This window comes from Schistocerca piceifrons, chromosome 1 (genome assembly GCF_021461385.2).
Source record: "Schistocerca piceifrons isolate TAMUIC-IGC-003096 chromosome 1, iqSchPice1.1, whole genome shotgun sequence".
Lineage (NCBI taxonomy): Eukaryota > Metazoa > Arthropoda > Insecta > Orthoptera > Acrididae > Schistocerca > Schistocerca piceifrons.
In genome coordinates this window covers 532,406,738-532,432,044 of record NC_060138.1, presented here as the reverse complement: position 1 = coordinate 532,432,044, position 25,307 = coordinate 532,406,738, and the positions used below count along the sequence as shown (strand labels likewise).

The window sequence follows — 25,307 nt, the reverse complement described above, 5'->3', positions numbered from 1 at the left end:
GAGGGGCCCGGAAAAGAGGTGGACGATGCAAAACCTCAAGCCCAGAGAGAAGAGCTCTGATGCGAACCGCTATCTTACACCCTGACCGGGGCCGCCGTTCCGGAAGATGGACGACCGACTGAGGGAACAGGAGACGGTAATTGGGATGCCCGGGCAAGCTACAAATGTGTGTAGCATAAGCGGCCAGTAATTGTTGGCACTGGAACTACAATGGAGGGATACCTGCCTCCACAAGTATGCTGTTGACAGGGCTTGTTTGGAAAGCTGCAGTGGCGAGTCGGATCCCGCTGTGAAGGATGGGGTCCAGCAACCGCAATGCGGAAGGAGATGCCAAGCCATAAGCCAGGCTCCCATAATCTATACGGGACTGAATTAACGCCTGGGACAGCCGTAGAAGGCTAGACCGATCGGCACCCCAGCTTGTGTGGCTTAAGCAACGAAGAGCGTTAAGATGCCCCCAGCACATCTGTTTAAGCTGCCGAATATGAGGCAGCCAAGTCAACTGGGTATCGAAAACCAATCCCAAAAAGCAATGCGTCTCCACCACAGCAAGAGGTTCACTGTTAGGATAAAGCCATGGCTCAGGGTGAACAGAGCGTCACCGGCAGAAATGCATAATGCAGGTCTTGGCAGCCAAAAACTGGAGGTCATCCTACAGCCCAAGACTGCGCCTCGCAGACAGCGCCATGCAGCTGCCGTTCAGCAGCTGCAATGCCAGTGGAACTACAATATAGGCAGAAGTCGTCAGCATACAAGGAAGCTGAGACAGACGTTCCCACCGCCCTTTAATTGCAATTAAAAAGATGCAGACACTTAATTCAGATCCTTACGGTACCCCATTCTCCTGAACTCTGGAGGAACTATGGGAGGCCGCAACTTGCAAGCGGAAGGTACGAAGTGACAGAAAATTAAAATTTTGTATGAAATTGGCAGCGGACCCCGAAGACCCTTAGGGAACCCACCCTGAGACGGAGCCAGAAGGCCCCGAGACTCGAGTAGCCAACTCAACCGCCGGCTCACCATGCGTTCGAGCAACTTACAAAAAACGTTGGTGAGGCTAATGGGGCGATAGCTGTCCACCTCCAGTGGGTTTTTGGCAGGTTTTAAAACAGGGATTACAATGCTTTGCCGCCATTGCGACGCGAAATCGCCCTCAACCCAGATACGGTTGAAAAGGTCTAGGAGGCATCGCTGGCAGTCCACCGAGAGGTGTTTGAGTATCTGTCAGTGGATATGATCAGGCCCGGGAGGCGTATCAGGGCAAGCGGCTAGGGCACTTTTGAATTCCCACTCATTGAATGGAGCATTGTACGATTCAAGGTGGCGCGTGTGAAATGAAAGGCTCTGACGTTCCAACCGCTCTTTCAGGGAGGGGAAGGCCAGTGGGTAATTCGCAGAAACAGAACTCTGAGCAAAATGCTCCGCTAAGCGGTTTGCAATTGTGTCGGAGTCAGTACAGACTACTCCATTCAGTGAAAGCGCAGGGATGCTGACGGGGGTCCGATAGCCATAGAGTCGCCTAATCTTGGCTCAAACCTGTGATGGAGAGGTACCGAGGCCAATGGTGAAGACATACTTTTCCCAGCACTCCTGCTTGTATTGGCGAATGATGTGGCGGGCTCACACATGGAGAAGTTTAAAGGCGATGAGGTGTTCCAATTAGGGATGTCGCTTGTGACGCTGGAGTGCCCGCCTGCCATCTTTAATCGCCTCAACGATCTCAGGCGACCACCAAGGCACAGTCCTCCGCCGAGGGGACCCAGAAGAAGAGGGAATGGCAGATTCTGCAGCAGTAACCAGCAGTGACCAAGTGAACCCCCGCATCAATGGCATCATTGGAAAGAGGCTCAATAGTGGTAATGGAGGTGAACAAGTCCCAGTCAACCTTATTCATAGCCCATCTGCAGGAGCGCCCAGAGGAGTGATGCTGTGGCAGTGACAGAAAGATCAGAAAGTGGTCACTACCACACAAGTCGTCATGCACACTTCATTGGACAGATGGTAATAGGCTAGGGCTGCAGATCGAAAGGTCGATGGCTGAGTACGTGCCATGCGCCACACTGAAATGTGTGAAAGCACCATTATTTAAAAGGGAAAGGTCGAGCTGTGCCAATACTTGCTCGACGATGCTGCCTCAGCCTGTTGCCACTGATCCACCCCACAGAGGGTTATGGGTGTTGAAGTTGCCCAGTAACAGAAAAGGTGGCGGCAATTGGGCTATCAGTGCAGCCAGGACATGCTGCGGGCATCACCATCCATTGGAAGATAGAGATTGCAGACAGTAACAGTCTGAGGCGTTGACACCTGAACAGTGACAGCCTCTAAAGGTGTTTGTAGAGGGTCAGACTTGCTGTAAAGAGAGTGAAGGATGTAGATGCAGACGCCACCAGACAACCTTTCATAAGCTGCCCGGTTCCTATAATAACCCCGATAGCAACGGAGGGCAGGGGTTCGCACCGCCGAAAACCAAGTTTCTTGAAGAGCAATGCAGAGGAATGGGTGAAGGCTGAAAAGTTGTCGGAGCTCAGCAAGACGGTGCAAAAAAAAAAAAAAAAAAAAACACTGCAGTTCCACTGGAGGATGACATTGTCCATGGCCGAGAAAGGCGTGAAGGGACCGAGGAGGCAGATTATGCCGCTGGGTCACCTGCTGCCACCAATTGAGTACCTGTGCAAGTGCTATCCATTTTGTCTGAGGGACCAGCAAGATCTAGGTCCTCAGCGGATGCCAGAATTTCCATCTCATCCCCAGATGCAGAACTTTAAGGTTGCAGTGACGTGGGTGCCACCGCAAGTTCCTTGGTCTTAGAGGTCTTCTTCTTGGACTTTTCTCGCTGCTCCTTGGGTTTCACTGGCTAGGAGGGCTTCAAAGATTCAGTCTCTGGGACAGAGGAGGATCGCGAAGCCCTACGACCAGCTGCTTGTGGGCACTTGTGCCACTGTCGGACGTCATCCTTCCCACTTGTGGAAACCTGGGAAGGGAGGGACCCAAGGGATCCCTTACGAGTGAGAGGAGCCAAACAAGTTGGACGCTTCTCCAGCTTAGAAGTGGGGTCCGGACGTCCCCGATTGGGGGGTGGTGGTGGTGGTGGTGGTGGTGGTGGTGTTGGTGGTGTGTGTGTGTGTGTGTGTGTGTGTGTGTGGGGGGGGGGGGGTGTTCCCGAGGTAGGTGGCACAGGAGCAAAACAGGGTGGGTAGTGCCCATCACGGTTGTCGTAGCGGCGGGATATGAGGAAGTCATTCGCACAGGATGGAGTCATCCTTATTTCCTCTTAGCCTCAGTATAGGTCAGTCAGTCCAGGGTCTTGTATTCTGTAGTGGTTAATCAAAAAGAAAAATAGAAGAGAAGAAAAGAAAAGGTTGAAAATGTGGGAAGAAATCGTGAGTGAAAAGGTTTTTTTTTTTTTAAATCGTTAATGACCGTGAAAAAAGGGAAAGAAAGAAAGAAATGCAGATCGGACTTCGTATTACAGAAAAACTATTGTTGGGGTGGTCCTTGTGGCGTTTTTGAGCAAAAGTTAAACCAATTTCCACTACAAAAATTATTGAAAAGAAACAGAGAATAACAAAATGTAACTGACAGGGGGAAGTGGTGTAGATAAGAGTTCATCCTTTACCAGGTTAACTTGTCTTCTTTCGTGCGGCGTCCAGGTCTTCAAAAATCTCCTTCATTTCTGCGTGAAAAGTCTGCTCCGAAATCTTGCAATCGGCCAGGAATCACTAATTTATACCAATTAAAATTATCTTGATACTGTATGCAATTTAATTTACTTTGCTACTTCCATCCTCCGAATTTCTTAACAACTTCCACAATATGTCTACACATTAAAATCAGATCAAGACTAGCTAATAAGTTTATTTTTTTTTAACGTCTTCATCAGATCATGTCTACCTTAAGCTTCGGCTATCAAGAGACAATCAAGAAACGGATAGAAAACAAAAAAAGAGTTACAATTTTAGTATTTTCTCTGCCGTCGAGCGCTCATACTGCTGCAACGGGATATTTTTTATCTGAGGGAACGAGTGTAGCGCGGCGAAATTCAAAGTCCCGCTACAATTCCATGATTTTCCGCTCTTTCTGTAAGATCCTGCAGTTCGGCGAGCAAGGTGAATGAGCCTCTCCGCAGTTGACACAGATGTGAGGCAGGGCACATGGAGTATTGGGATGTGATGGGCATCAGCAATCTCGAAATGTGAGGCTGGAAGTACAGCAGGAAGACATTGGCCGAACTTCCAGCACTTAAAGCACTGCATCGGAGGAGGGATATAGGGGCTTGACATCACAGCGGTAGACCTTCTCTGGTAACGTATCACCCTCGAAGGCCAAGATGAAGGCACCAGTAGCAATCTGACTATCCTTCGGACCCCAATGAACGCACTGGACAAAATGAACACCTCGACGCTTTAAATTGGCGCACAGCTCGTCATCAGATTGCAAAAGAATGTCCCTATGGAAAATAATACCCTGGACCATATTTAAACTCTTATGGGGTGTGATGGTAACTGAAACTTCCGCCAACTTGTCACAAGCAAGTAACGTTCGTGACTGGGCAGAGGATGCCGTTTTTATCAATACTGACCGAGAGCGCATTTTGGACAAGCCCTCCACCTCCCCAAACTTGTCCTCTAAATACTCTAAGAAGAATTGAGGCTTTGTTGACATGAAAGACTCCCCATCGTACAAACTAGGAAGCGGGGCGAATAAGTGTCACTGCCATCCTCAGCCTTACACTCCTCCCACAGTGTGGCCAGGGAGGGGAACATTTTGTGATCGTACTTCTGAGCGTTGAATTGAACCCGAGAATGCTTAGAGACTGCTGGCGGCTGCCCACCATCAAGAGGTGATGTACCACGCTTCATTACGGGTCATCCGCCCTGATGCCACCCACTCTGACCAAGGGCCCTCCCCACGGGCGCCACCCAGCCGCGGCAAGGGCCACCTGGCAGGATGGCCATTGCCGGGAGTCCCGATGCCCCAGGGAGATAGGCATCTACTCCTTGGCATACGTGGGGAGTTAACAGCGCACGCATCAGCAGAGCGATCCCTGTGTTGTCAGGGGGCTACAACTAACAGGGTACATGGCAGCCCCACCACAACGGACTGGCTACCATGTTGGATATCATGGTGCAAGCAAGTCCATGGTCGTCATCTCTGCAAAAAGCAACACTGTACAGTGCATAGTGGAAATTGTACCCAGGAATGTATCCTCACCCAAGAGATGGAGAGTGAGCGGGACAGCAATACGATGACGAGAAAGCTGGCTAAAGGTCTCAATGCACGATGGACGCAATGCACCATGTAAGGCGCCCTTCCCCAATTAGCTCGCTCTTCGGAAGACTTTGGAAATATTGTGGTCAAACCCGAGAGGGGACCGTCACATATAGGTCGAAACGTTTGAGACTCCTTTTAGTCACCTCTTATGACAGGCAGGAATACTGTGGGCCTACTATAACCCCCGAACCCACAGGGGGCACCCAGTAAATATGGAGTACAATAGCATGATCCGCACTCCAAAAGATGTAGGCTAGGCAACATTGAATGTTAAGCTTTCGCATGCAGGTAGTCTTTGGTTGACAAATATGTGGCTGCCAATTTGCTTTTCGTCAAAGAAGAGCACAAAAAAATTGGGATTTCACTATGTCCAAGTGCTTGGTACCAAAACACAGTTCTGGGTCAGGATAAATCATGGCAGGATGACAAAAATGTTGTACTCAAGTTTTTGCAGCAGATAATTGGAAGCTATGGGAAAGATTCAAAGTGGGGCCCTTCAGATTTATCATCCTTTCAAGCAGTTTGCAGAACATGTTGGTCACTAATCAGTCAGTAGCTGTCGATGGATGTTTGGTTTTTTCCTGGTTTACAGGTTGGTGTGATGACACTATCTCTCCACTGTGAAAGAAAAACATCATCTTGAAGATAAAGTTAAAGACCTTAAGTAGATGGAGCCTGTTAGTCACATTCAGATTTTGGATCATCTGATTATGAATCAAATCAGGTCCAGGGCTGTATCATGTGACAAGAGTTTGAAGCAGTTCCCAGTCATTATATAATTCATTATGGGGATAAAGTATAGGGGAATGTCAACTTATCTTTTGCACATTTGAAAGGGAGCAAAGTAAGGGGAGTCAACAATGTTGCAGTGGGTCATGAACTGTTCAGCAGTAACAATGCATCATTAGATTTACCACCATAAGGGGGAGACCCAGAACACTTGTTTACCTTTGACGGCCTAGTAAACTACAGAGCATGACCACACCTGGGATGACGGCATTTATGTTTCCAAGGAGGAGACATAGTGTTGCCAGCATTTCTTCTCACTGTGTTTTATTATGTAGTGAGTCATTGCACACAGATGCTTAAAAATGATGAGGACGTTCTGTGAAGGTTGTCGCTTGAGACACTGCATAGCCCTTCAATGATCCCGAATAGCTATTGTAATGTTGTTAGTCCCACTTGGCACCAGTCACCAGTTTAGAAGGCCTGTAGAAAGTGGGTTAATAATTCCAGCAACAAGTTGTGATTGAGTCAGAGACGTCTCGCACAACCACGTCAAGGCAATCAGGTGGAGGGGGGCAACTAATGGCAGAGGTTCATAACTGCCAGTTGGCCTTCAGGAGAGCCCAACGTGGAAATTGGTCCATTGAGTGCTTTCAAGTAAATAGAAAGGTCACTGAGACGTGGTCACAGGCAAAAAGTTCATCATGTAGCAAAGCCACATGATTGGAGATAGAGATCATAATGTTGATAGCCAAGAAGGTGCTTTGGGTATCACGTAAAAGGACAGATTACCATCGCTGAGTAGACAGATCAAGGTCGGAACAAAGTTCATTAATCAAAAGGTCTCTACTAAATGATGATGTGTGGCCCCTGCCTCCACCCACAGGAGAAAGTACACATCGAAGTCCCTAAACAAACAGGAGGAAAGGGAAGGAGAGTTTTCAGATTAAGGTGGCCATCTCCAGGTCAGTATGTGCCCTGCTCCAACGCCTATGTGAATCAATGCCAATACCACTGGGACAGCATACAAGAGACATACTTTCTCCAAGCTAAAAAATGTGAGAGATGATCTGAGACTAAGTTCCTGGCTTTTGTGTTCCTTAATACAGGTAATATTTCTGGGATCAGGGAGGGTAGCCATCTCTACATTCGACACAAGAAGGTGGTAGCTCACAAGGCGAGTTTTCTTATACTGGCCACTCAAGTCGGCACACATTCGGTTTTTTGCATGGGGAAGACATATACCCGAAGCATTGGCATTTAAAGCACTGAACAGGGGCAGGAAACATGGCTTCACATCACAATGACAGACCACAATTCTGACTTTCTCAGGAAGAAAATCTTCCTCAAAAGTAAAGACGAATATTCTAGTGTCAATCTTGACATACAAGATTACGGAGTAGACCCATCTCTTCTTCATCTGCTTGCAGCATTAAGGACCGGTGAAAAATTAAACCCAGTACCAAGGGTCATGCTCTTATGGGGTGTTATGGTAATAGGTTTCCAAAGAGAGTAATACTTCTGTTTTAATAATGACAGAACCACTTCTTTAGTGACTAAGGGAAGAGATTTCTCCAAATATATTTCAAATTTTGTTCTCAAAGGACATCAGCTCAATAGTTAGAATGCAGCCTCAAGCAGTCTGGTTGTAAACCAAGACCTGGAGGAAGTATGTTACTGCAACTTGCTTATTTTTGCTTTCCTCCTACAGCACGGCCAAGAAAGATAAGTTAATAATGGCCATAATAATCTGCACTGAATAATTCAGCTCTGTTTGAAGAGATGGAGTGTTATAGCCACCAGATGATAACTTTGGTCTTTTTACTGTGCCAAATATCTGCCATTCCACCGTCTACTCTGAGCGGCGACTCATCTCCACAGGTGCCATCCAGCCAGAGCAATGGTCACAGGGCTCGATGGGCATTTCCCAGGGTCTAGTTGCCCCAACATGAATGATGGCACCTATTCTTAGGCAGATGTGAGAAGGTAATAGCTTGCTCATCAATAGTAGGTTTCCTGCACAGTCAAACATCTGTAAGTGAGCAGGTACCTGACAACCTTGCCACAGGGACTGGCTACCATGCAAGACAATTGAGTGAGCATCACTACATAGCCTGTGCTTGTGTAAAAAATTTTTGAAAAGACAGAGATCGAACCCAGATGTAAGGACTGAACAGAGTTAACCAAAATATGTGGTAAGAAAAGCCATAATCTATGCGCTATGAGCAAACTAGCTTGTCAGCAGGGAATCTGTCTTGAAGATAAGAAGTTTGAGAAAAGATAAAGTCAGAGAGTAAGACCGCAACACAGGAAAGGAAGAAGTACAGTGGCTTGCCAGCCCCATGCTTGATAAACACGTACTCACAAAACAGTTATAAGCCCCCCGGGAGCAAATCAAAAACTGCTACTAGCTAAATCAGTACTGCATTGCTCCATCCGGTGCATGGTAACATACTTAGACCCACCTTGGCATGCTGTTCACATGATGTTCAAGGCGTTGCTGCTCAAGCCAGTCCCATTTCCCGACAAAGGCCCAACTGAGGTCTTCAGTATCTGGTGAGTGTTTCTGTGATGCCATACTGGAAGTTGGACCTGGCCCCAAGTACATTCTGCCACATTCATGTTAGCAGATACTACAGGTACCATGAAGCCATTTTCTATCTCTTGGAGGAAGGTGTTCACAAGATGGGTGCAGTTTGTGCATGCATTATCATTTTGATAGGCAAACCAATGGCCAAAGTGTTGGCTCTACGGTTAGAAAATAGGTTGAAGAATACTGTTCCTATGGTACACAGCCATCAAAGAACATTCGACAGTGATGAGTCATTCGACGTCTGTCCATGATACCAGCCCACAACATGACTGAACCCCTCTTTGCTGGCACTGTAAGACCGCATGCCTGGGATATGACTTGGTATCTGGCTACCTCCATACTATTCTTCAACAGTAATCAGGCATCTGACAAATCTTGCACTTGTCAGTGATCAGGAACTGACACCATTCGTCAACGTCCCATTTTAGGTATTTCTTTACCCACCTTCTTTGCGCACAATAGTGTTGGTGGTGGTGGGGGTTACTATCGCTTGTAATGGATGCCTAGAGGCCAAATTGGTCACATGTAGACACTTGTGTACTGTCTGCATTGACATGGTCCTCCCAGATGCCTCCAAAATGACAGCACGTAGTTCAATTTTATTCTCGTCTCACCTAAAAACCATAATTTATATGCAGTGACCAACATCATCTTGCATTACTGACCGCAAGCAAACTCTAGGTGGTAAATTTTTAATTTTTTGAGTCATACGATAGTGCTTCAACATTCAAATGATGATGCTGTGTTGTACATAAATTATGTGAGCAACTTCCTGTGCTGGCAATGCACACAAGATCTACACTTGAAAGGCCACCTGAGGTGTGTTGATAGACAAACAGTGTTTGCAAGTCCCATTTTTCCATTCAAGATTGAAGATCATCAGTAGCTATCGGAAACACAATGACATACAAAAGAAATCCCTGAAAGGCATAATTCCCTCATTCAAAGGTGAATAAACGTCTCTTGCATAAACCATATAAACCATCATCTAGATCCATTCATGAATATTATGGCTTCAAGTAGTGTCATAGCCTCCTCAAAATTAAGTATTGTCTACATAGAAAATGTGCTATATTGCCAACACCAGCACAGTTGAGGTGAGCATTCAGTATGAAAGCAACCAAGCAGCAGCCTAGATTTTATGACTTAGGTAAGATGAACATTAACCACATTGGCAGAGTAATAATTCACTTCATCATCAAAAATGCTGGCGTTTAAATATTACAAAGGTATCTCTTTCTAGAAAGTGCAATTCAATAGTTTAGAACACATTTTTAGCAAACAAACATGGCAATACACTAGAGATGTTCTTAAAGATCAGCCCACAATCTTCACCTTTATGAATACTTGTTGATAATATATTTTAACACACACCACCAGGAAAAATGAGAGTGGAAACCATTAAGTTTTTGAACAGCAATACCTAAAATGCCTCCTGAACAAATAATGTTTTACTGCTTTGAACAGAAAGGCTTTGGGAAATCTGTGACCATACTGGCATTGAACAATGAATGGTATAATTTTAATCTTCATCACCAAAATTATTTTACTTCTCTTCACACAATGCGTTTCAGGACAACCCCAACATCAGACCTATTAAAATCAATACACAGCATCCTGTTTTTCACTACTCCACATCGTTCGTACTTCATTTTTGTTTTCATAATGAAAACATGCATGAATTAGTATGTTAATGTTACTGCTGATAATTTATTTTATTTCTCACCTCCGAAGGCCCATCAGCAATATTCTCGGTTTCTGCTCACCAGCCAGAGGGCCTGGGGGACCATCGCCATCCTGGTCGAAGGGACCATATCCAAAATCTTTAGGAAATGAACCAACGTCATACCCTGGAGCATATTGGTCATCTTCATCTTGTTCATACGACTGTAAACAAATGGTGGATCACTTAGCTTCCTTAAAGCACACATGACCACAGCAAGACAGATAGTTCCATTAACTAACCATCCGATTACTTTTAAAACATCTTACATAATTATACAATACTTTTAATTGTACCTTACAAATTTTATTGTTGAAAATTTTTTGGGTGGACTTAACTCTCCTTATAACAAATTCATCATATGCTGTTGACTAACTGTTCTTACTATGTGTGAGAAGTGGAAAAGTGTAGTAAAGACTGACGTCTTCTGTATGTATTCTTAAATCTGATTTCAATAAAATACATTTAGTAGGCCAAAACATGACAATAACTATTTCTTTTATTTCAAACAAGAAAGCTGATATGCAGGAATTTTATAACATAAAACACATTTCATTCTTTTGGCATCTAACCAGGACACCAGAAATCAGAATCTTATGGAGAACAATAGTGAATCGTGGAACAGTGAGAGCAACATTAGACGGCTAATGGGAAGTAAGGCAGATGTGAAATAACAGAAAGATTTTAAAAAATGAAACAGACAAAATTAAGAAAATCAAAGACAAATAAACTGGATTACAAACCATGACCAACAAATAAACAATGAGAAGGGTGATTTCAGACAGGAAGTTCAGATCCAAGGAAATGTAGTACTCGGCTAGGAGGATACAGGAAAACCCTTTTTATTAAACTGACTAAGGTAGTCCAATGGGGTGATAAAATGTAAGTAAATAAAATACTGCAGGTAAACCTATTTGTTGTTAACAGGAATAATGATAACTGCTTTACATAATACAAATAAAACAGTTTCCTGTGTCAGTCACTTATTTATTTTGCTGTTATGCATTTCAATAGTTCACACCATCATCTTGTATTTGTATTTATCAATAATCACAGCCTTTATAATGCCGTCCTTTATGGACGAAATATTCATTTGTGCTTTACATAATCATAGAACAGTTCATCATTAGCAAATATACAAAAGCTTAGCTGTTTCTTAGTAAGCCCATTAATTGCGAGTTGTAAATGGATTAAAATTAAACATGAAAGCATCGTCAACTAGCACAGTTTAAAACTAAACAGTCAAAATCGTGTAACTTTCGAATAATCCATATAAATCATGGAACATAGAAAAGCAGTTTATGTCAAATTCCTGGGTATATTTCAGGAAAAAAATTTAACCTAGTCTTCTGTTATAAGCTACTTGGCAAGAAAGCTAAACAGTCTTGCATTTGCAATGACAATGTTGTCTCACAAAAGTGATGTGGACACCAGGAAAGTTGTTTACCACAGCTATTGTGAATCAATGGTAAGATATGGAACAATCTTTCAGAGGAATGCAAATAATGTAAATAGCATATTATTACTTCAACAAAACTATTATTAGAAATATGTGTAATATTACACCTATAGATTTATGGCAACCTTTATTCCAGGATCTAAAAATTTTAAGTATTCAATGCATTTACATTTATGAACTTTACGCATACGAATTCAGAATTATTTACACAAAACCATTTTCAATATATCTATGACATAAGAAACAAAGATAATTTCATGTATCCATCTCACGGGGTAAAACTCTCCATCCAGACTCTTCAGCAAATCGCCATGAAAATTTACGGTAAATTAAAAGCGAAAAAACCTTCACAGTACGAAACTAGATTTAATGAAGACAAAATTACACGCTATTTTAGTGCAAAATGTTATTATTCACTCACATAATTTTTAAATGATGATTAAGGTTTCTTTGTAGAGGAATGAAAAATAACTTTGTAATGATTTCTGTAAATTAAAATTTTTATTTCTTATCTTCTTCTTCAGTTCCATTATTTATATTGACAAATCTCCTGTGCTTTAAATTAATGTTTTACACAATTATGTACATAATGAGAAAGCAATAAAATTCTGATTCTTTCATATGCCAAGTCATTAAAGGATTGTCACCAGAAAATTTTGAGCTTTTGCTAGCTTGTTCTTTTATTAACGAAACTCTGTGCCTGTGTAACTGGCCTCTTGTTAATGGTATTAGTGTGTCTAATGCAAGATTAAGGCATTATCACATTATTTGTGTGAATACCGAAGTGAATTAAGGTCAGATTCTTCACAAGTGTTGGTGAAAGTAGGCAGTCCATAACGAAACTAAACTACATTATCCAAATACAATTAATTATAAGACGAATTATACTGTTTGAAAGAATATCTAAGTTCACTGGATTACGATCCAACATACGCTTTCAAGACTATGTCTTCAAGAAGTAAAAACACAGATGAAAAATGTAAAACTGAATAAAAAACATTGATTATGTAGTGTATGACTTCGTACTCAATGGAAACGAGAGATGGGCTTCAGAGGAGTGCAGAAATTGTCATCATAGGAAAGTTGGACAGGAGCAGAAATGACTAGCAAACACAATAACACAATAAACAAAGATTTACTTAACTTGTCTCTCTCCAAACATAAGACGACTCATTATAAATAATGCAACAAGATACAGAATCCAGCTCATAAAATAGCAACTTGCTGTCCTAAGCACAGACAATCGTGTCATCTTGAAGTGACTCAGAGCACGAGTCAGGTGTGTCGCAACTGCCGGCTATCCTACACCATGGTGGCTGAGGGCACTCTTAGTCCTATGCCACTGTAGTCATGGTTCAGTGGGCATAATCAACTTGGTCCATTGGATCCCACACAATCATTATAGGCACTGGACAGAAACTTGCAATTCTGTTGCCAACTGTGATACACCAGTAGACTGGTAACAATATATTATACAACAGTTTATATACCAATGTGAGATATATAGCCCAGCAATGGTGACAGTGTATTAGTGAAATGGATCACACATGGTGCTGATGCTTCCCAAGTAGTGGACACACAATCCCACTGCCTGCTGCATATGACCAGTTGAATCTCACAAGTTGCTTCAATTCCAGTCATGCATTCTCAGTGAATCAATGTCCTTGCAGGCTAACCAAGGCGCTCCTTTTCAGCCTCTTCAGATTAAGCCTTAGCATACTTACTGCTGGGAAGTGCAATCTTGCTGAAACTGGGTGATTTATAGTGGATACTGCACCCTCACAGGGGGTAATGTGGAATTTTCCCATTATATGAAGATCAACAATGAGGACACATTAAATGCAATGAAGCACGCAGAAAAAGAGGCTCTTCACAAGGACAATACAGCTCCTCCAGCCATCACCAATCGATATCCCACGACCCACAGAAAACAGCAGTGGTATCAGTTTATGCAAATTTGTTAAATTCAGGTTACACTAAGTTTTCAAAGAACAAAGGATCTTTCAGCTCTCTTAAGACACATACAATCCACTGTTTTGGAGCCTCTCCCAGTGTCTAGTTTCCTACAGCCTCTTACTGAATTTTTGTAATGGAAAGGCACCAGTAGTTGTTAAGAGACAAACCACCGCCAATTTTATATTAAAGAATATAATTTAATAATACATTCAAATTACTTTAATACATAGGTTACTTTATTGCTTTGGCGTGGGATATTTGAACACTCTAGCATATCACAGAACTTCAAATTATTTTAAAAAAAATACATAAATTATTGATGGTGGAAGCATCAGTAGCTGATAACAGTACTTGGTAGGCAGATAATCAGTAGCTGATACTATGTAATAATGTGTTTGTTTATGAAATTATCTCCTGTACAGTCAATGGCATTCTGGAAATCACATTTCAGATTGTCCTTAAAGAGAGGAGAAGGCACTACGTTGATGATCTGAGATGCACTAACAACAATGATATCTTTTCATCAATGCAAAACTATTTTTTTTTCCTTCTGTGAACTGCAATATTTCATTGGCATTGCTTCAGCATCATCAAACACTTGTAGAATGATGCAAGACACTTAAATTCTATTTTCATCTTGAAGGCAAACATCAGGATAAAATCACCTTATAAGATTACTTCACATTGATTTTGGTCTGTCATTCCAATTCCTCCTCCTGCTTCATTTATTTTAGTTCTTCTGAGTGCCAGCTCCACCAACATGTGAGTTATTACACTCTGACTTTATTTTCTTCCAGGACAGAAGCAGTGAAAGATCATTCAGTATGCCTTCGAGCACATCAACAGAATATCTGAGGCTTGTATTTTAAGTTTCTGCCTTTTTTCAGTACACTTTTCGAGAGATGCTAGTCCAATCCATTTCTCCAGGAGTGGGTCAGCTGCACTAGAGAGTATAAGATTATCACCCACTGAAGGAACTATCTAATACTTTACAGCTTCTGGATTCTATGGAACAAGTCCAGTTTTACTAAACACACACTGCAGAAATGTAGTTACTGTGCACTCAATCGGTATCTCCTGTAGCAACATATTTCCCTCAACAACGATTGGTTCATATGACATGCCCATAAGTTCAAGAAGTTTAGTAACACTGAGAAGATGTGCTACGAGTGTCATATCATTTTCATTGTAAAATTTGCTATTATGCAAAGTAAGATGTGATCCATGACCATCTATAAACATAACAGCTGATAACAATATTTTCGTTCCTAGGAAAAATGTGTGAAATACTTTTGATATAAATTCCATGGAGGTTCTGAGCCACTATAATTCCAATACCACTTACCAAACTTGGCACTCTAAATTTCTCATCAAGCACAGTTCGCTCATAGCTGACATCTCACCAGCAGGTTATGTCTGACACCATAAAGTCACAATGGAGGCATGTAGTATCAGCCATCCCCCTTGGTTCGGTATTAGATCCTATACCCTTTTTATTGTTCGTAAATGATGTATCATCAGTTCTGTCCTACTGCAAATACCAAATGTATTCTGACGATCTCTGGTTGTAGCTAACTGCAAAACCAATAAACATAAAGACAACTATTGAGTTTCTCAATATCGATCTCTGTGCACCATCAAAATAGGTGCAGGATACAGTGTTAAAGCTCAACCCATCCAAAACCCAACTTCTACTGGTTAGTCATCCTAGGCTCATTAGTCTGAAATATTGGGAATCCCTACCATTGGTAACTCTAAATAGGGCAAATATCCACTTCTCTCCTTCAGCAAAGAGTCTAAGCATGGTAATAGATGAAAATCTAAATTTGACTGAGCACATAACTGCAGTGTGAAAGAAGGTGTCAGTATCTCTCCATGCACTACAAAAATATAAAATGCTCTCCCCTTTTGACCAGAAAAAAAACTCTGGTCTCTGAACACCATGGAGGTGTACGTAAACGGACCTCGAGTAGAGGTGGTAAGGGGAAGGACTCCAGTTCAGACAGAAGGGATCGGACAAGAACTGCAATCTTAAGCCCTGACCTGAGCTGCCGATGTGGGAGATGAACTGCTGTGGTTGGGAAAAGCAGACGGTTAATTCGGATGCTCTGGAGAGCTACGAATGTTTGCAATGTAACTGGCGATAAGTTGATGCATAGCAACAGTGGAATTTCCTAAATAATGTAATTCGTTGTCTTTGGGCGGCAATATAAACAGAAAAATATGGATCTATATGAGATCCTTCACTATTTTGTTCGCTGGAGAACAAATTAAGCCCTGAGCGCAAAACACTTGTACTGTTTTTCTTAAGTAAGATGGCTGCAGATTTGTGGTGGTCTGATCTAATTTTTACTAAATGTATAAAAACGTGTTCCGTCTAAGTTTTAGTGAAGTGTAAAAAGAAGAACTGTTATAACTTATCAAGACAATGCACGGATGACTCAAGAGGACAATGGCTATATTAAAGAGCACTCAATGGACATGAAATGGACATAAAAATCTACCGTCATTGTAGTACTAAGCACAAGGTACGATACATGTTTTAGTTATAATAAATATTTGTTCTGGAAATATTGAATCATTTAGCAGTGCTCATTCCTATCATCTCCTCAGTATTATTTTCATTTTAATTATGCATTTTGCTAAGATTACAGACACCAAGATCAGCAGTCCAATGTGCGTGTTACATTGACAAAAAGAAAACTGTTTTATCATCTTCTTGCATCAGCTTTAATACTGAATTTCCCTTTTGTGAGATGTTACAGTTGTTTTTTCGCCCATAAGAACTTTCTGGTCCCTTAGGAAATTGTTTTGTCATAACAATAACTTCACGACCAGGTATGATCGTATCTACGATCATGAAGTAATTAGAAAGATGATAATGCAATTTCTTAATCAACAGCATGCTAGCTGTGACTGCTTCAAGCCACGAGAAACTGCAAGCAAAGACCATTCACATTTCATAATGCAATATTTTATGACAATGGTCAATCCCTGATTCTTACGCCAATTGTGATTGATCAAACAGTAAGCGAAATCTCAAATTCCAACTTTTCCATTTAATAACAACTTCACTTTTATTTTGTTACATCACAGCGAGCAATTGTGCACATCTGATCTGCAATGGAGGGACTCCAGCCTCCACCGGTACACTGGTCACCAGACTCATCCTAAAAGCTCCCGTCGCTAGTCTAACGTCAGAGTGGTGCACTGGGTCGAGTGAACGCAATGCTGAGGGCGCCGTCGAACCATAAACCAGACTCCCATAGTCAATGCGGGATTGGACAAGGGCTCTGTTGAGCTGCACCAGTGTAGAGCAATCTGCACCCCAGTTGGTGTTGCTCAGGCAGTGGAGAACATTGAGGTGCTGCCAGCACTTTGGCTTAAGTTGACGAAGGTAAGGAAGCCAAGTCAATCAGGCATCGAAAACCAGTCCTAAGAATTGATATGTCTCCACTACAGTGAGTGAATTGTCATTAAGGTAAAGTTCTGGTTCTCGATGAACGGAACGATGCCGACAAAAGTGCATGACAGACGACTTCACAGATGGAAGCTGGAAGCCATGCCTTGTGAATGGCTCCCTGTAGGCACTGCTCAGCAACAACAGTACTGGAGGAGCAGTACGAAATGCAGAAGTCATCTGCATATGGAGAAGCTGAGACCGGAGGCCCTGCAGCTGCTGCTAGACCGTTAATGGCTACTAAAAATAGAGATACACTCAATACAGAGTCCTGTGTGACCCCATTCTCCTGGATATGGGGTGAACTATGGGAGGCACCAACTTGGACATGGAGAGAAAGGAGTGACAGGAAATTCTGGATAAAAATCAGGAGTGGGCCCCAGAGACCCCACTCATATAATGTGGCACGGATATGATGTCGCAAGGTCGTGTCGTAAGCTTTTCGTAAATCAAAAAAACACGGCAACCAGGTTTTGGCACCTGGAAAAAGCTGTTTGGATGGTAGACTCGAGGGACACAAGATGACTCCAGGACACAACAGAACTGCCAACTCACCATACGTTCTAGCAGCTTACAAAGAATGTTGGTGAGGCTGATGGGCTGATAGCTATCCACATCAAGCGGGTTTTTACCAGGTCTTAAGGGGACCCAGAGGTGCCTATGCTGCCCATGTTAAAATCACTAAGTTTGAGGAACATTTATGAATAAACTACCAAATAGAAAAATTTGATTTTTTTTTTTTTTTTTTTTTTTACATATAGAGTGGTTTAGTATTGCAGTTATGACAGAGGGATTTTGGAGTATCTTTTCTAGTTTCCTTTCAATTACTTTTTTTTATTAATGACCCAAATTTTTTTTACAAATAATGCTTTATAATGAAACTACTGAACATATTGCCAAATGGCTGTGTTACAAGGTAAGTTTGACCACTAGGAGTCCTGTATAAAAATTTCATCTCTCTAGCTTGAGAAAATTTTGAGAAAATGTTCCTTATATTCGAAAAATTCTAATTTACGGGAAATGGCTATCAAAGTTTCTCAATACATTCCTGCACTATAGGATGGATTATCAGGGTCTTCTTCTTCATCCTCCAAAAGCTTCCTCTTCTGTCTTCTTTTCTGGCCTGTTGTTCCATCATACTTCAAATGCCTTTCTCTTCTTTCTGCTCCTCTCATCTGTTCTCTGTCAATATTTCTTAGTGCTCGTACAGTGTTCACCCCAGCTGTAAATTCTAATGCCTTCAGAACTTCACACTGTTCCCTTGGTTGTAGGTTGCTATTGCATCATGAATGCCAAAGTGCAGTGTTTTTATGCTTACAAACACCCTTTTAGGAATCAACTTTCCAAATAAAATTGTTTACGCTCTCATTAGGATTCTGCGTCTTTCCGTGTAGACATTTGTGTAACAATTCTGGCTGTGCTAAGTCATGAAAAATTGGTTTTATTGCATTTATCACAGCCGCTGGCAAACCATGATTGTGATCATAGTCCGTTTTTGCATTATATTTGCACCAGGAATCTTTTGTGCACAGGCTGTGTTGAGGGTGTCCATTGAAAGAGGCAGTATGAAGGAACAATGCCCACACTGCTTTTCGCATGTCACTAACATTACCAGTATTTTGCTTTATAGCATACCCATAGTATCTCTGTAGACGTTCAATCACCTCATCGGTAAGCCTGCCTCTCCCTCCTATTGTCTTTCCATCACTGAGCTTACTTGAACCCAAAGTTAGTTTGAGCCTTCGAAGCCGTGCACCCATACGCTTTTGCACATGCCCAATGCATTCCAACTTTTCAACTACAAATTCATTTCCATATGGTTTCAGTTCCTCTATAGTCTTGAAACCTTTGGAGTCACCATCCCCAAGGTAGTATTTGTACCTAACGTTGTATCTGGGAACTGAACGTTCAAAAATTTGTTTCACTCCATCCACTTCCATTGCTCCACTTGATCCACTAAATTTGCCTCACAGGTTCCACTGTGCTCTCCTTTGATTTTATTTTTGCACCTACAATATTTTGATAATATTGCAACATCTATCACTTTTGCACTATCACCACAAGTAGCAGTTACAACCCCATTCAGGGATTTATGACCCCTTTTTTGCCAGGAACCATCTAATGCCACTAACAAATCCCTAGAACCACCGTTCATTTCTACAGATTCCTCCACTGCTTCCTTCATGGTTTTCAAAGCCACATCTTCAACAGAGGATCCTACCAGTTCACAGTAGTACACAAATTTGCTTGGAGGCGATGGCAAGTTCGTAATACCACAAAACAGTTTACCAGCAGCAGACCCTTTTCCAATGGATCAAAGACCATACACAAGTCGAACATTCACATCAAACACTCTAGATCGTCCATTTTCACCAAAGAGACTGGCATGTGAATTGTAGAAAGTCACTTGATACTTGCAACAGTCACTTGATACTTGCAACATGCACAGATTATCTTCATCTCACAAGCTAAACCAAAGTGCTTTGTTATCTCTAGTCCCACTCCTACACTTGAACACATTTTGCACAGAACACTTTCTTTCAGCACACAAGATAATAATCCAATATTCAGTACTTCGTTAATATCATCACTGTCACTAACATATTCCCGAAATCTGTCACTTCCACCAGTCAGCTTCTTGCTAGAAGATGTCCATGGCTATGGCCGGCCATGTGTTGCTTAGCAGAAGAACGCACTGTTTCAGTAATTGTAGTATCGCAACTTGGTATTAGTGTTAATTTTCTTTTCCATACGTTCTTACTCTTCTTATATACACAGTTACTAAAATGTGGCATCGTAACCAGAACACAAGAAGTATAATACTACCAACAACAGGCGCAACACTGAACTAATTCGAAACGGTAAACAGCAAAGACGATGTTCCGCGCTCTTAGCACTTCATTTGTCACAGAAAACAATGTAGCCAACCCTTGCACACTCGCTGTATGCGTAACATAAGGCGCTGTATGCGTAACAGGCCGAGAAAATACCAAGCAGTTCGCCAGGAAGTCACGAGAGGGTGTTAGATGCATTCAGCGGCCGCCCATTTCCTCTGCAGGCATGGGGGAAAATGGTAATAACTCCACTTCTAGGGCGAGTAGAACAATAATTCAAAGTTTACATTAAAGAGGAATGTTCCAATTAATTTGCGGTAGGGGTAAAAAAAGTCATAATTTTTTGGATTTGACCACCTCCGGCTCCCCTTAACACTAGAACAATGGTGCCCTCTCGCCATTGCAATGGAAAGGTGCCATCGCACCAGATCTGGTTGAAGATGGTTGGTTTAAAAGAGGGAGGAAGGGACCAAACTATGAGTTCATCGGTCCCTTGTTCCTAATACAACAATGCCACAAGTGTGAGAATAAAACAGACGAGACATATAACACAAAACGGAAAGAAAGGAAAAGCCACAAGAATGAAGGAAAGGTAACGAACACTAAAAGGAACAAAAGAGGACAAGAAAACAACAGAGAGATGCTAGAAACAGAAGAGAGTAAAACAAGAAAGCAATTACAATGGCTGGATGACCACGAGAATAAAAAGGAAAAGCCAGCCACTCTGGAACACATTGAAACCTCCACCCTAAAAGCACTAGGATGGAAGACAGAGAGGGACAAAGGACATGTGCTAACACTTAGATCAAATGATAAAACCCACACTCACAAATAAAACATAAAACTAAATCAGCCAATGAGGCGTTGTCAGATAAAATGATCAGCATCAAGTCTGGTAAACCAAGATTTCGTCGCTGGGCAGTCAAAATGGGACAGTGCACCAGAATATAGGCCACTGTCAACTGGGTGCTGCACCGACAATGAGGCAGGTCCTCACTGCGCAAGAGGTACCCGTGTGTCGCCAAAGCATGGACAACGCGGAGCCGGCAGAGGACAACTGATTCCCTGCGAGAGGCCTGCATGGAAGACCTCCACACATTCGTAGTCTCCTTAATGACATGTAGTTTGTTGTGTGTACTGTTATGCCTTTCTGTCTCCCAAAGCCAAACATTCTGCAGGGTAAGTCAGAACGCATGTCAGATTCAGAGATGCCCATCTCCAGAAGCTGTTTCCGCGTAGCCTGTTTGGGCAGCCTGTCGTCAAGTTCGTTGTCTGGAATGCTGACATGTCCTGGGGTCCACACAAACATCACAAAAGGACAGGACCATTCCAAGGCATAGACAGCCTCTTGAATGGATGGTTGGTTGGTTGTTTGAGGTTTAAGGGACCAAACAGCAAGGTCATCAGTCCCTTGTTTCAAATAGGCTCCATTCCGTTAATGGGACATCTCAGTAAAGTCAGAACAATAAAACGGAAAAAGGGAAAAACGTAAAAGGGCAGTCACGTTGTCATTGGTAAAAAAACAAAATGAGGGAAGTCGGCAAGAGAACGAACCCAACACTATGCTGAAGCAGCGTAGGCAAGACCACCTGTGACTTAAAAGGTATAACTGCTATAATGTAAAAAGTACGTATGGGAATAGAAAGACTAACCAAGCCTTAAAAAAAAGGGTAAAAACAGAGTAAAAGGGGAAGAAAAGAGGATTCCGGTCAGGGAGGTGAATCGGGAATCTCCGAACACTGCCTAGAGTGGGAGACACCCAAACACTCACCACCCTGCCACAACACCAGAGAGAGATTAAAAACCTTAAAACTGAGAATAAAAACCACTGTCCCGGAGGAAACCGAGAACCAGAGAGACCATCCGGGAATCGTCAGCCAACATCAAAGGTAAAGTGGGGGGGAGTCTGTACTTAGCACGCAGAGCCAAAAGAAGGGGGCATTCAACCAAAATGTGGGCTACTGACTGGAAGGCTCCACAACCACATAGTGGGGGTGGCTCATCACGCAAAAGAAAACCATGGGTCAGTCTGGTATGGCCAATGCGGAGACGACACAGTGTGGTCGAGTCCTTTCGGGAGAGGCGAAAGGAAGAACGCCACGGGCCCGTTGTCACCTTAATTGCACGAAGTTTATTAGACCGGGGAGTAGTCTCCCAAGAATTGGCCCATGACTGTGCGAAGTGGGATTTGATGTGAAGCCATAAATCCGCTGCAGGAGGGGTTACAGAAAACGGGGGGTAAGTAACTGCTCCCCCAGCCAAATGATCAGCGAGCTCATTACCCGGGATACCCACATGGCCAGGGACCCAAAGGAAGTCAATGGAACAAGCAGCACGGTGAATATCAGCGAGATGGTCATGGATGGCAGAGACCAAGGGATGGCACGAAAAACACTGGTCAATAGCAAGAAGGCCACTCATCGAGTCCGTACATAACAAAACGCGGTTGTGTTGGGATTGTTTAATAAAGGTAAGGGCCTGGGAAATTGCCATCAATTCCGCAGTAAACACCCCACATGTAGGTGGCAGCAGATGACTTTCCGTTCCAACAGAGGACGTGAAGGCATACCCAACATGATCAGCAGATTTAGAGCCATCAGTGTAAAAAACAACAGCATCCCGAAACTCCCATAAAATTTGGCGGAAAAAGAAACGGAACACCACCGGGGGGATGGAATCTTTCGGACCTCGGCGGAGATCCATCCGAATTCGAGGCCAAGGAACTAACCAAGGAGGGGTGGAGGGGAGGGAGCGAGGAAGACAGGACAAAGAAGGAAGCTGAAAATCACGGCAAAGAGACGCAAGGCGCAGCCCAACCGGTGCGGGAGTCGGGTGGGCGACATCCATGGTCTGGGAACAGGATAGAATAGGAAGGATGAGTGGGAGAAGAACGGATAGTGAGGGCATAAGACACCAGAAGCTGGGACCACCGAACAGAAAGGGGGGGGATCCCAGCTTCAACCAGGAGACTATCAACAGGGCTAGTAGGGAAGGCACCGGTGGCCAAACGAATACCACGATGGTGGACTGGATCCAGCACGTGCAGTGTGGAAGGAGCAGCTGAACCATAAACTTGACAACCATAGTCCAAGCGAGACAGAACTAGAGCACGATAAAGACGGAGGAGGAGGGAACGGTCCGCACCCCAAGAGGAGTGGGCACGGAAGCGAAGGACATTGAGTTTACGGAAACATCCTACCTTCAGGAGTCTGATATGGGGCAGCCAAGTGAGCTTGTTGTCGAAAAGAAGACCCAAAAAACGAAACTGTGGGACCACAGGCAATCTTTGTGCAGCGAGATAGAGCTCTGGATCAGGGTGATCGTAGTACGGCGACAGAAGTGGACCACTCGCGATTTTAAAGGAGAGAATTGAAACCCGTGTGAGAGGGTCCATGCAGAGGCACACCGTATAGCTACCTGGAGCTGCCGTTCTGCAGATGCCATCGAGGAGGAACTAACCCAAATGCAGAAATCATCCACATACACGGCAGGGGTGAACAAGGGACCGACAGAGGCCACAAGTCCATCGATAGCAATGAGGAAAAGAAGGACACTCAAGACAGAACCCTGTGGGATGCCCGTCTCCTGGGTCCGTGGAGAACTAAAAGCAGTACCAACTCGGACTTTGAATGACCGATGGATCAGGAACTGGCGGATAAAAATCGGGAGTGGGCCCCTAAGACCCCACTGATGAAGGGTAAGTAAGATGTGATGGCGCCAGGCCGTGTCATAGGCCTTGCGAAGGTCAAAAAACACTGCGACCAAATGGTGGCACTGGGAAAAAGCATGCCGGACTGCGGATTCCAAGCGGAGTAAATGATCGATTGGAGACCGTCCCACTCGAAAGCCACACTGGTAAGGGGACAATAGATCCCGAGATTCGAGGACCCAATTGAGCCGACGGGCTACCATCCGTTCAAGTAACTTACAAACAACATTGGTCAAACTAATTGGCCGATAGCTGTCAACAGATAGGGGGTTCTTACCAGGCTTAAGGACAGGAACCACAATGCTATCCCTCCACTGAGAAGGGAAGTCACCCTGGAGCCAAATACGGTCAAACACCCGAAGAAGATGCTGCCGTTGTGGAGCACTGAGATGTTGAAGCAGTTGGTTATGAATGGAATCTGGGCCAGGGGCCGTATCATGAGAAGAAGATAGAGCAGAAAGAAATTCCCATTCAGTAAAAGGTTCGTTGTAAGATTCTGACTCACAAGGGGTGAAACATAAGGTGGAAGCTTCAGCCCGCTGTTTTTGATGAAGGAAAGCAGCTGGATAGGAGGCTGACGCTGATGCCACTGCAAAATGGGTCGCTAGATGTTCTGCAAGAACTAATGGGTCCGTACAAATGCCATCTGGGAGGTGAAGGCCTGCGAGGGTGGACTGCCGATGGCAACCTTGGAGAGAGCGAAGTGTAGCCCTTACCCGTGCCAGAGGGACAGTAGAACCAAGGGAAGAAACAAATCGTTCCCAACATATCCGCTTGCTCTGTTTGATTAAATAACGGGCTTTAGCACGAAGGCGTTTAAAGGTAGAAAGGCTGGCTATGGATGGGTGCCTCTTAAAGTGTTGCAAAGCTCGACGGTGATCACGGATGGCAATGGCAATAGCCGTACTCCACCACGGGACTTGCCGGCGATGAAAGGGTCCAGATGAGCGCGGGACAGCAAGGCTAGCAGCGCGAACAATCGCGTCAGACACGTCACGTAGGACGTCATCAATACAAACCGACAAAGAGGGAGAAAACGCGACCTGTGCAGTGTATAGAGGCCAATCGGCGCGTTGGAAAGACCAATGAGGTAACCTGTCCATCGGGGAGCGTGAAGGGAGCGTGATAATCAACGGGAAATGGTCACTATCATAAAGGTCGTCGTGTGGCGACCAGTGTAATGAAGGGAGGAGAGAGGGAGAAGAAAGAGAAAGATCAATGGCAGAAAAGGTACCATGACCGGCACTGAAATGAGTAGGGGAGCCATCATTAAGAAGGCACAGGTTGTGGTCTGCAATAAATTGGTCTATAAGAAGACCTCGTCTAGATGGAAAGGCACTGCCCCACAAAGGATAATGAGCATTAAAATCCCCAAAGAGGAAGAAGGGAGGAGGAAGATGCTGAAGAAGGGCAGGTAAGGTAGCAGGTGTAAGAGTCCTGTCAGGAGGGAGATAAAGATTGCAAATTGTGATTGCAGAATCGAAGTCGACCCTAACAGCAACCGCTTCCAATGTAGTTTGAAGAGGAATCCACGTGCTAGCAATGTCTGTACGGACCAATGTACAAACGCCACCAG

At 43.6% G+C, this 25,307-nt stretch overlaps 1 protein-coding gene across 1 annotated transcript in view; it reads right to left on the bottom strand.

Moving 5' to 3' along the window:
• LOC124798892 (ras-related GTP-binding protein C) overlaps nucleotides 1–25,307 on the bottom strand; it is a 103,396-nt gene that overhangs the window by 54,428 nt on the left and 23,661 nt on the right. Inside the window, exon 2 of the mRNA XM_047262427.1 lies at nucleotides 10,317–10,477. Within this exon, the coding sequence (XP_047118383.1) occupies nucleotides 10,317–10,477 (161 nt within the window). The remainder of the gene's footprint in view (nucleotides 1–10,316; nucleotides 10,478–25,307) is intronic.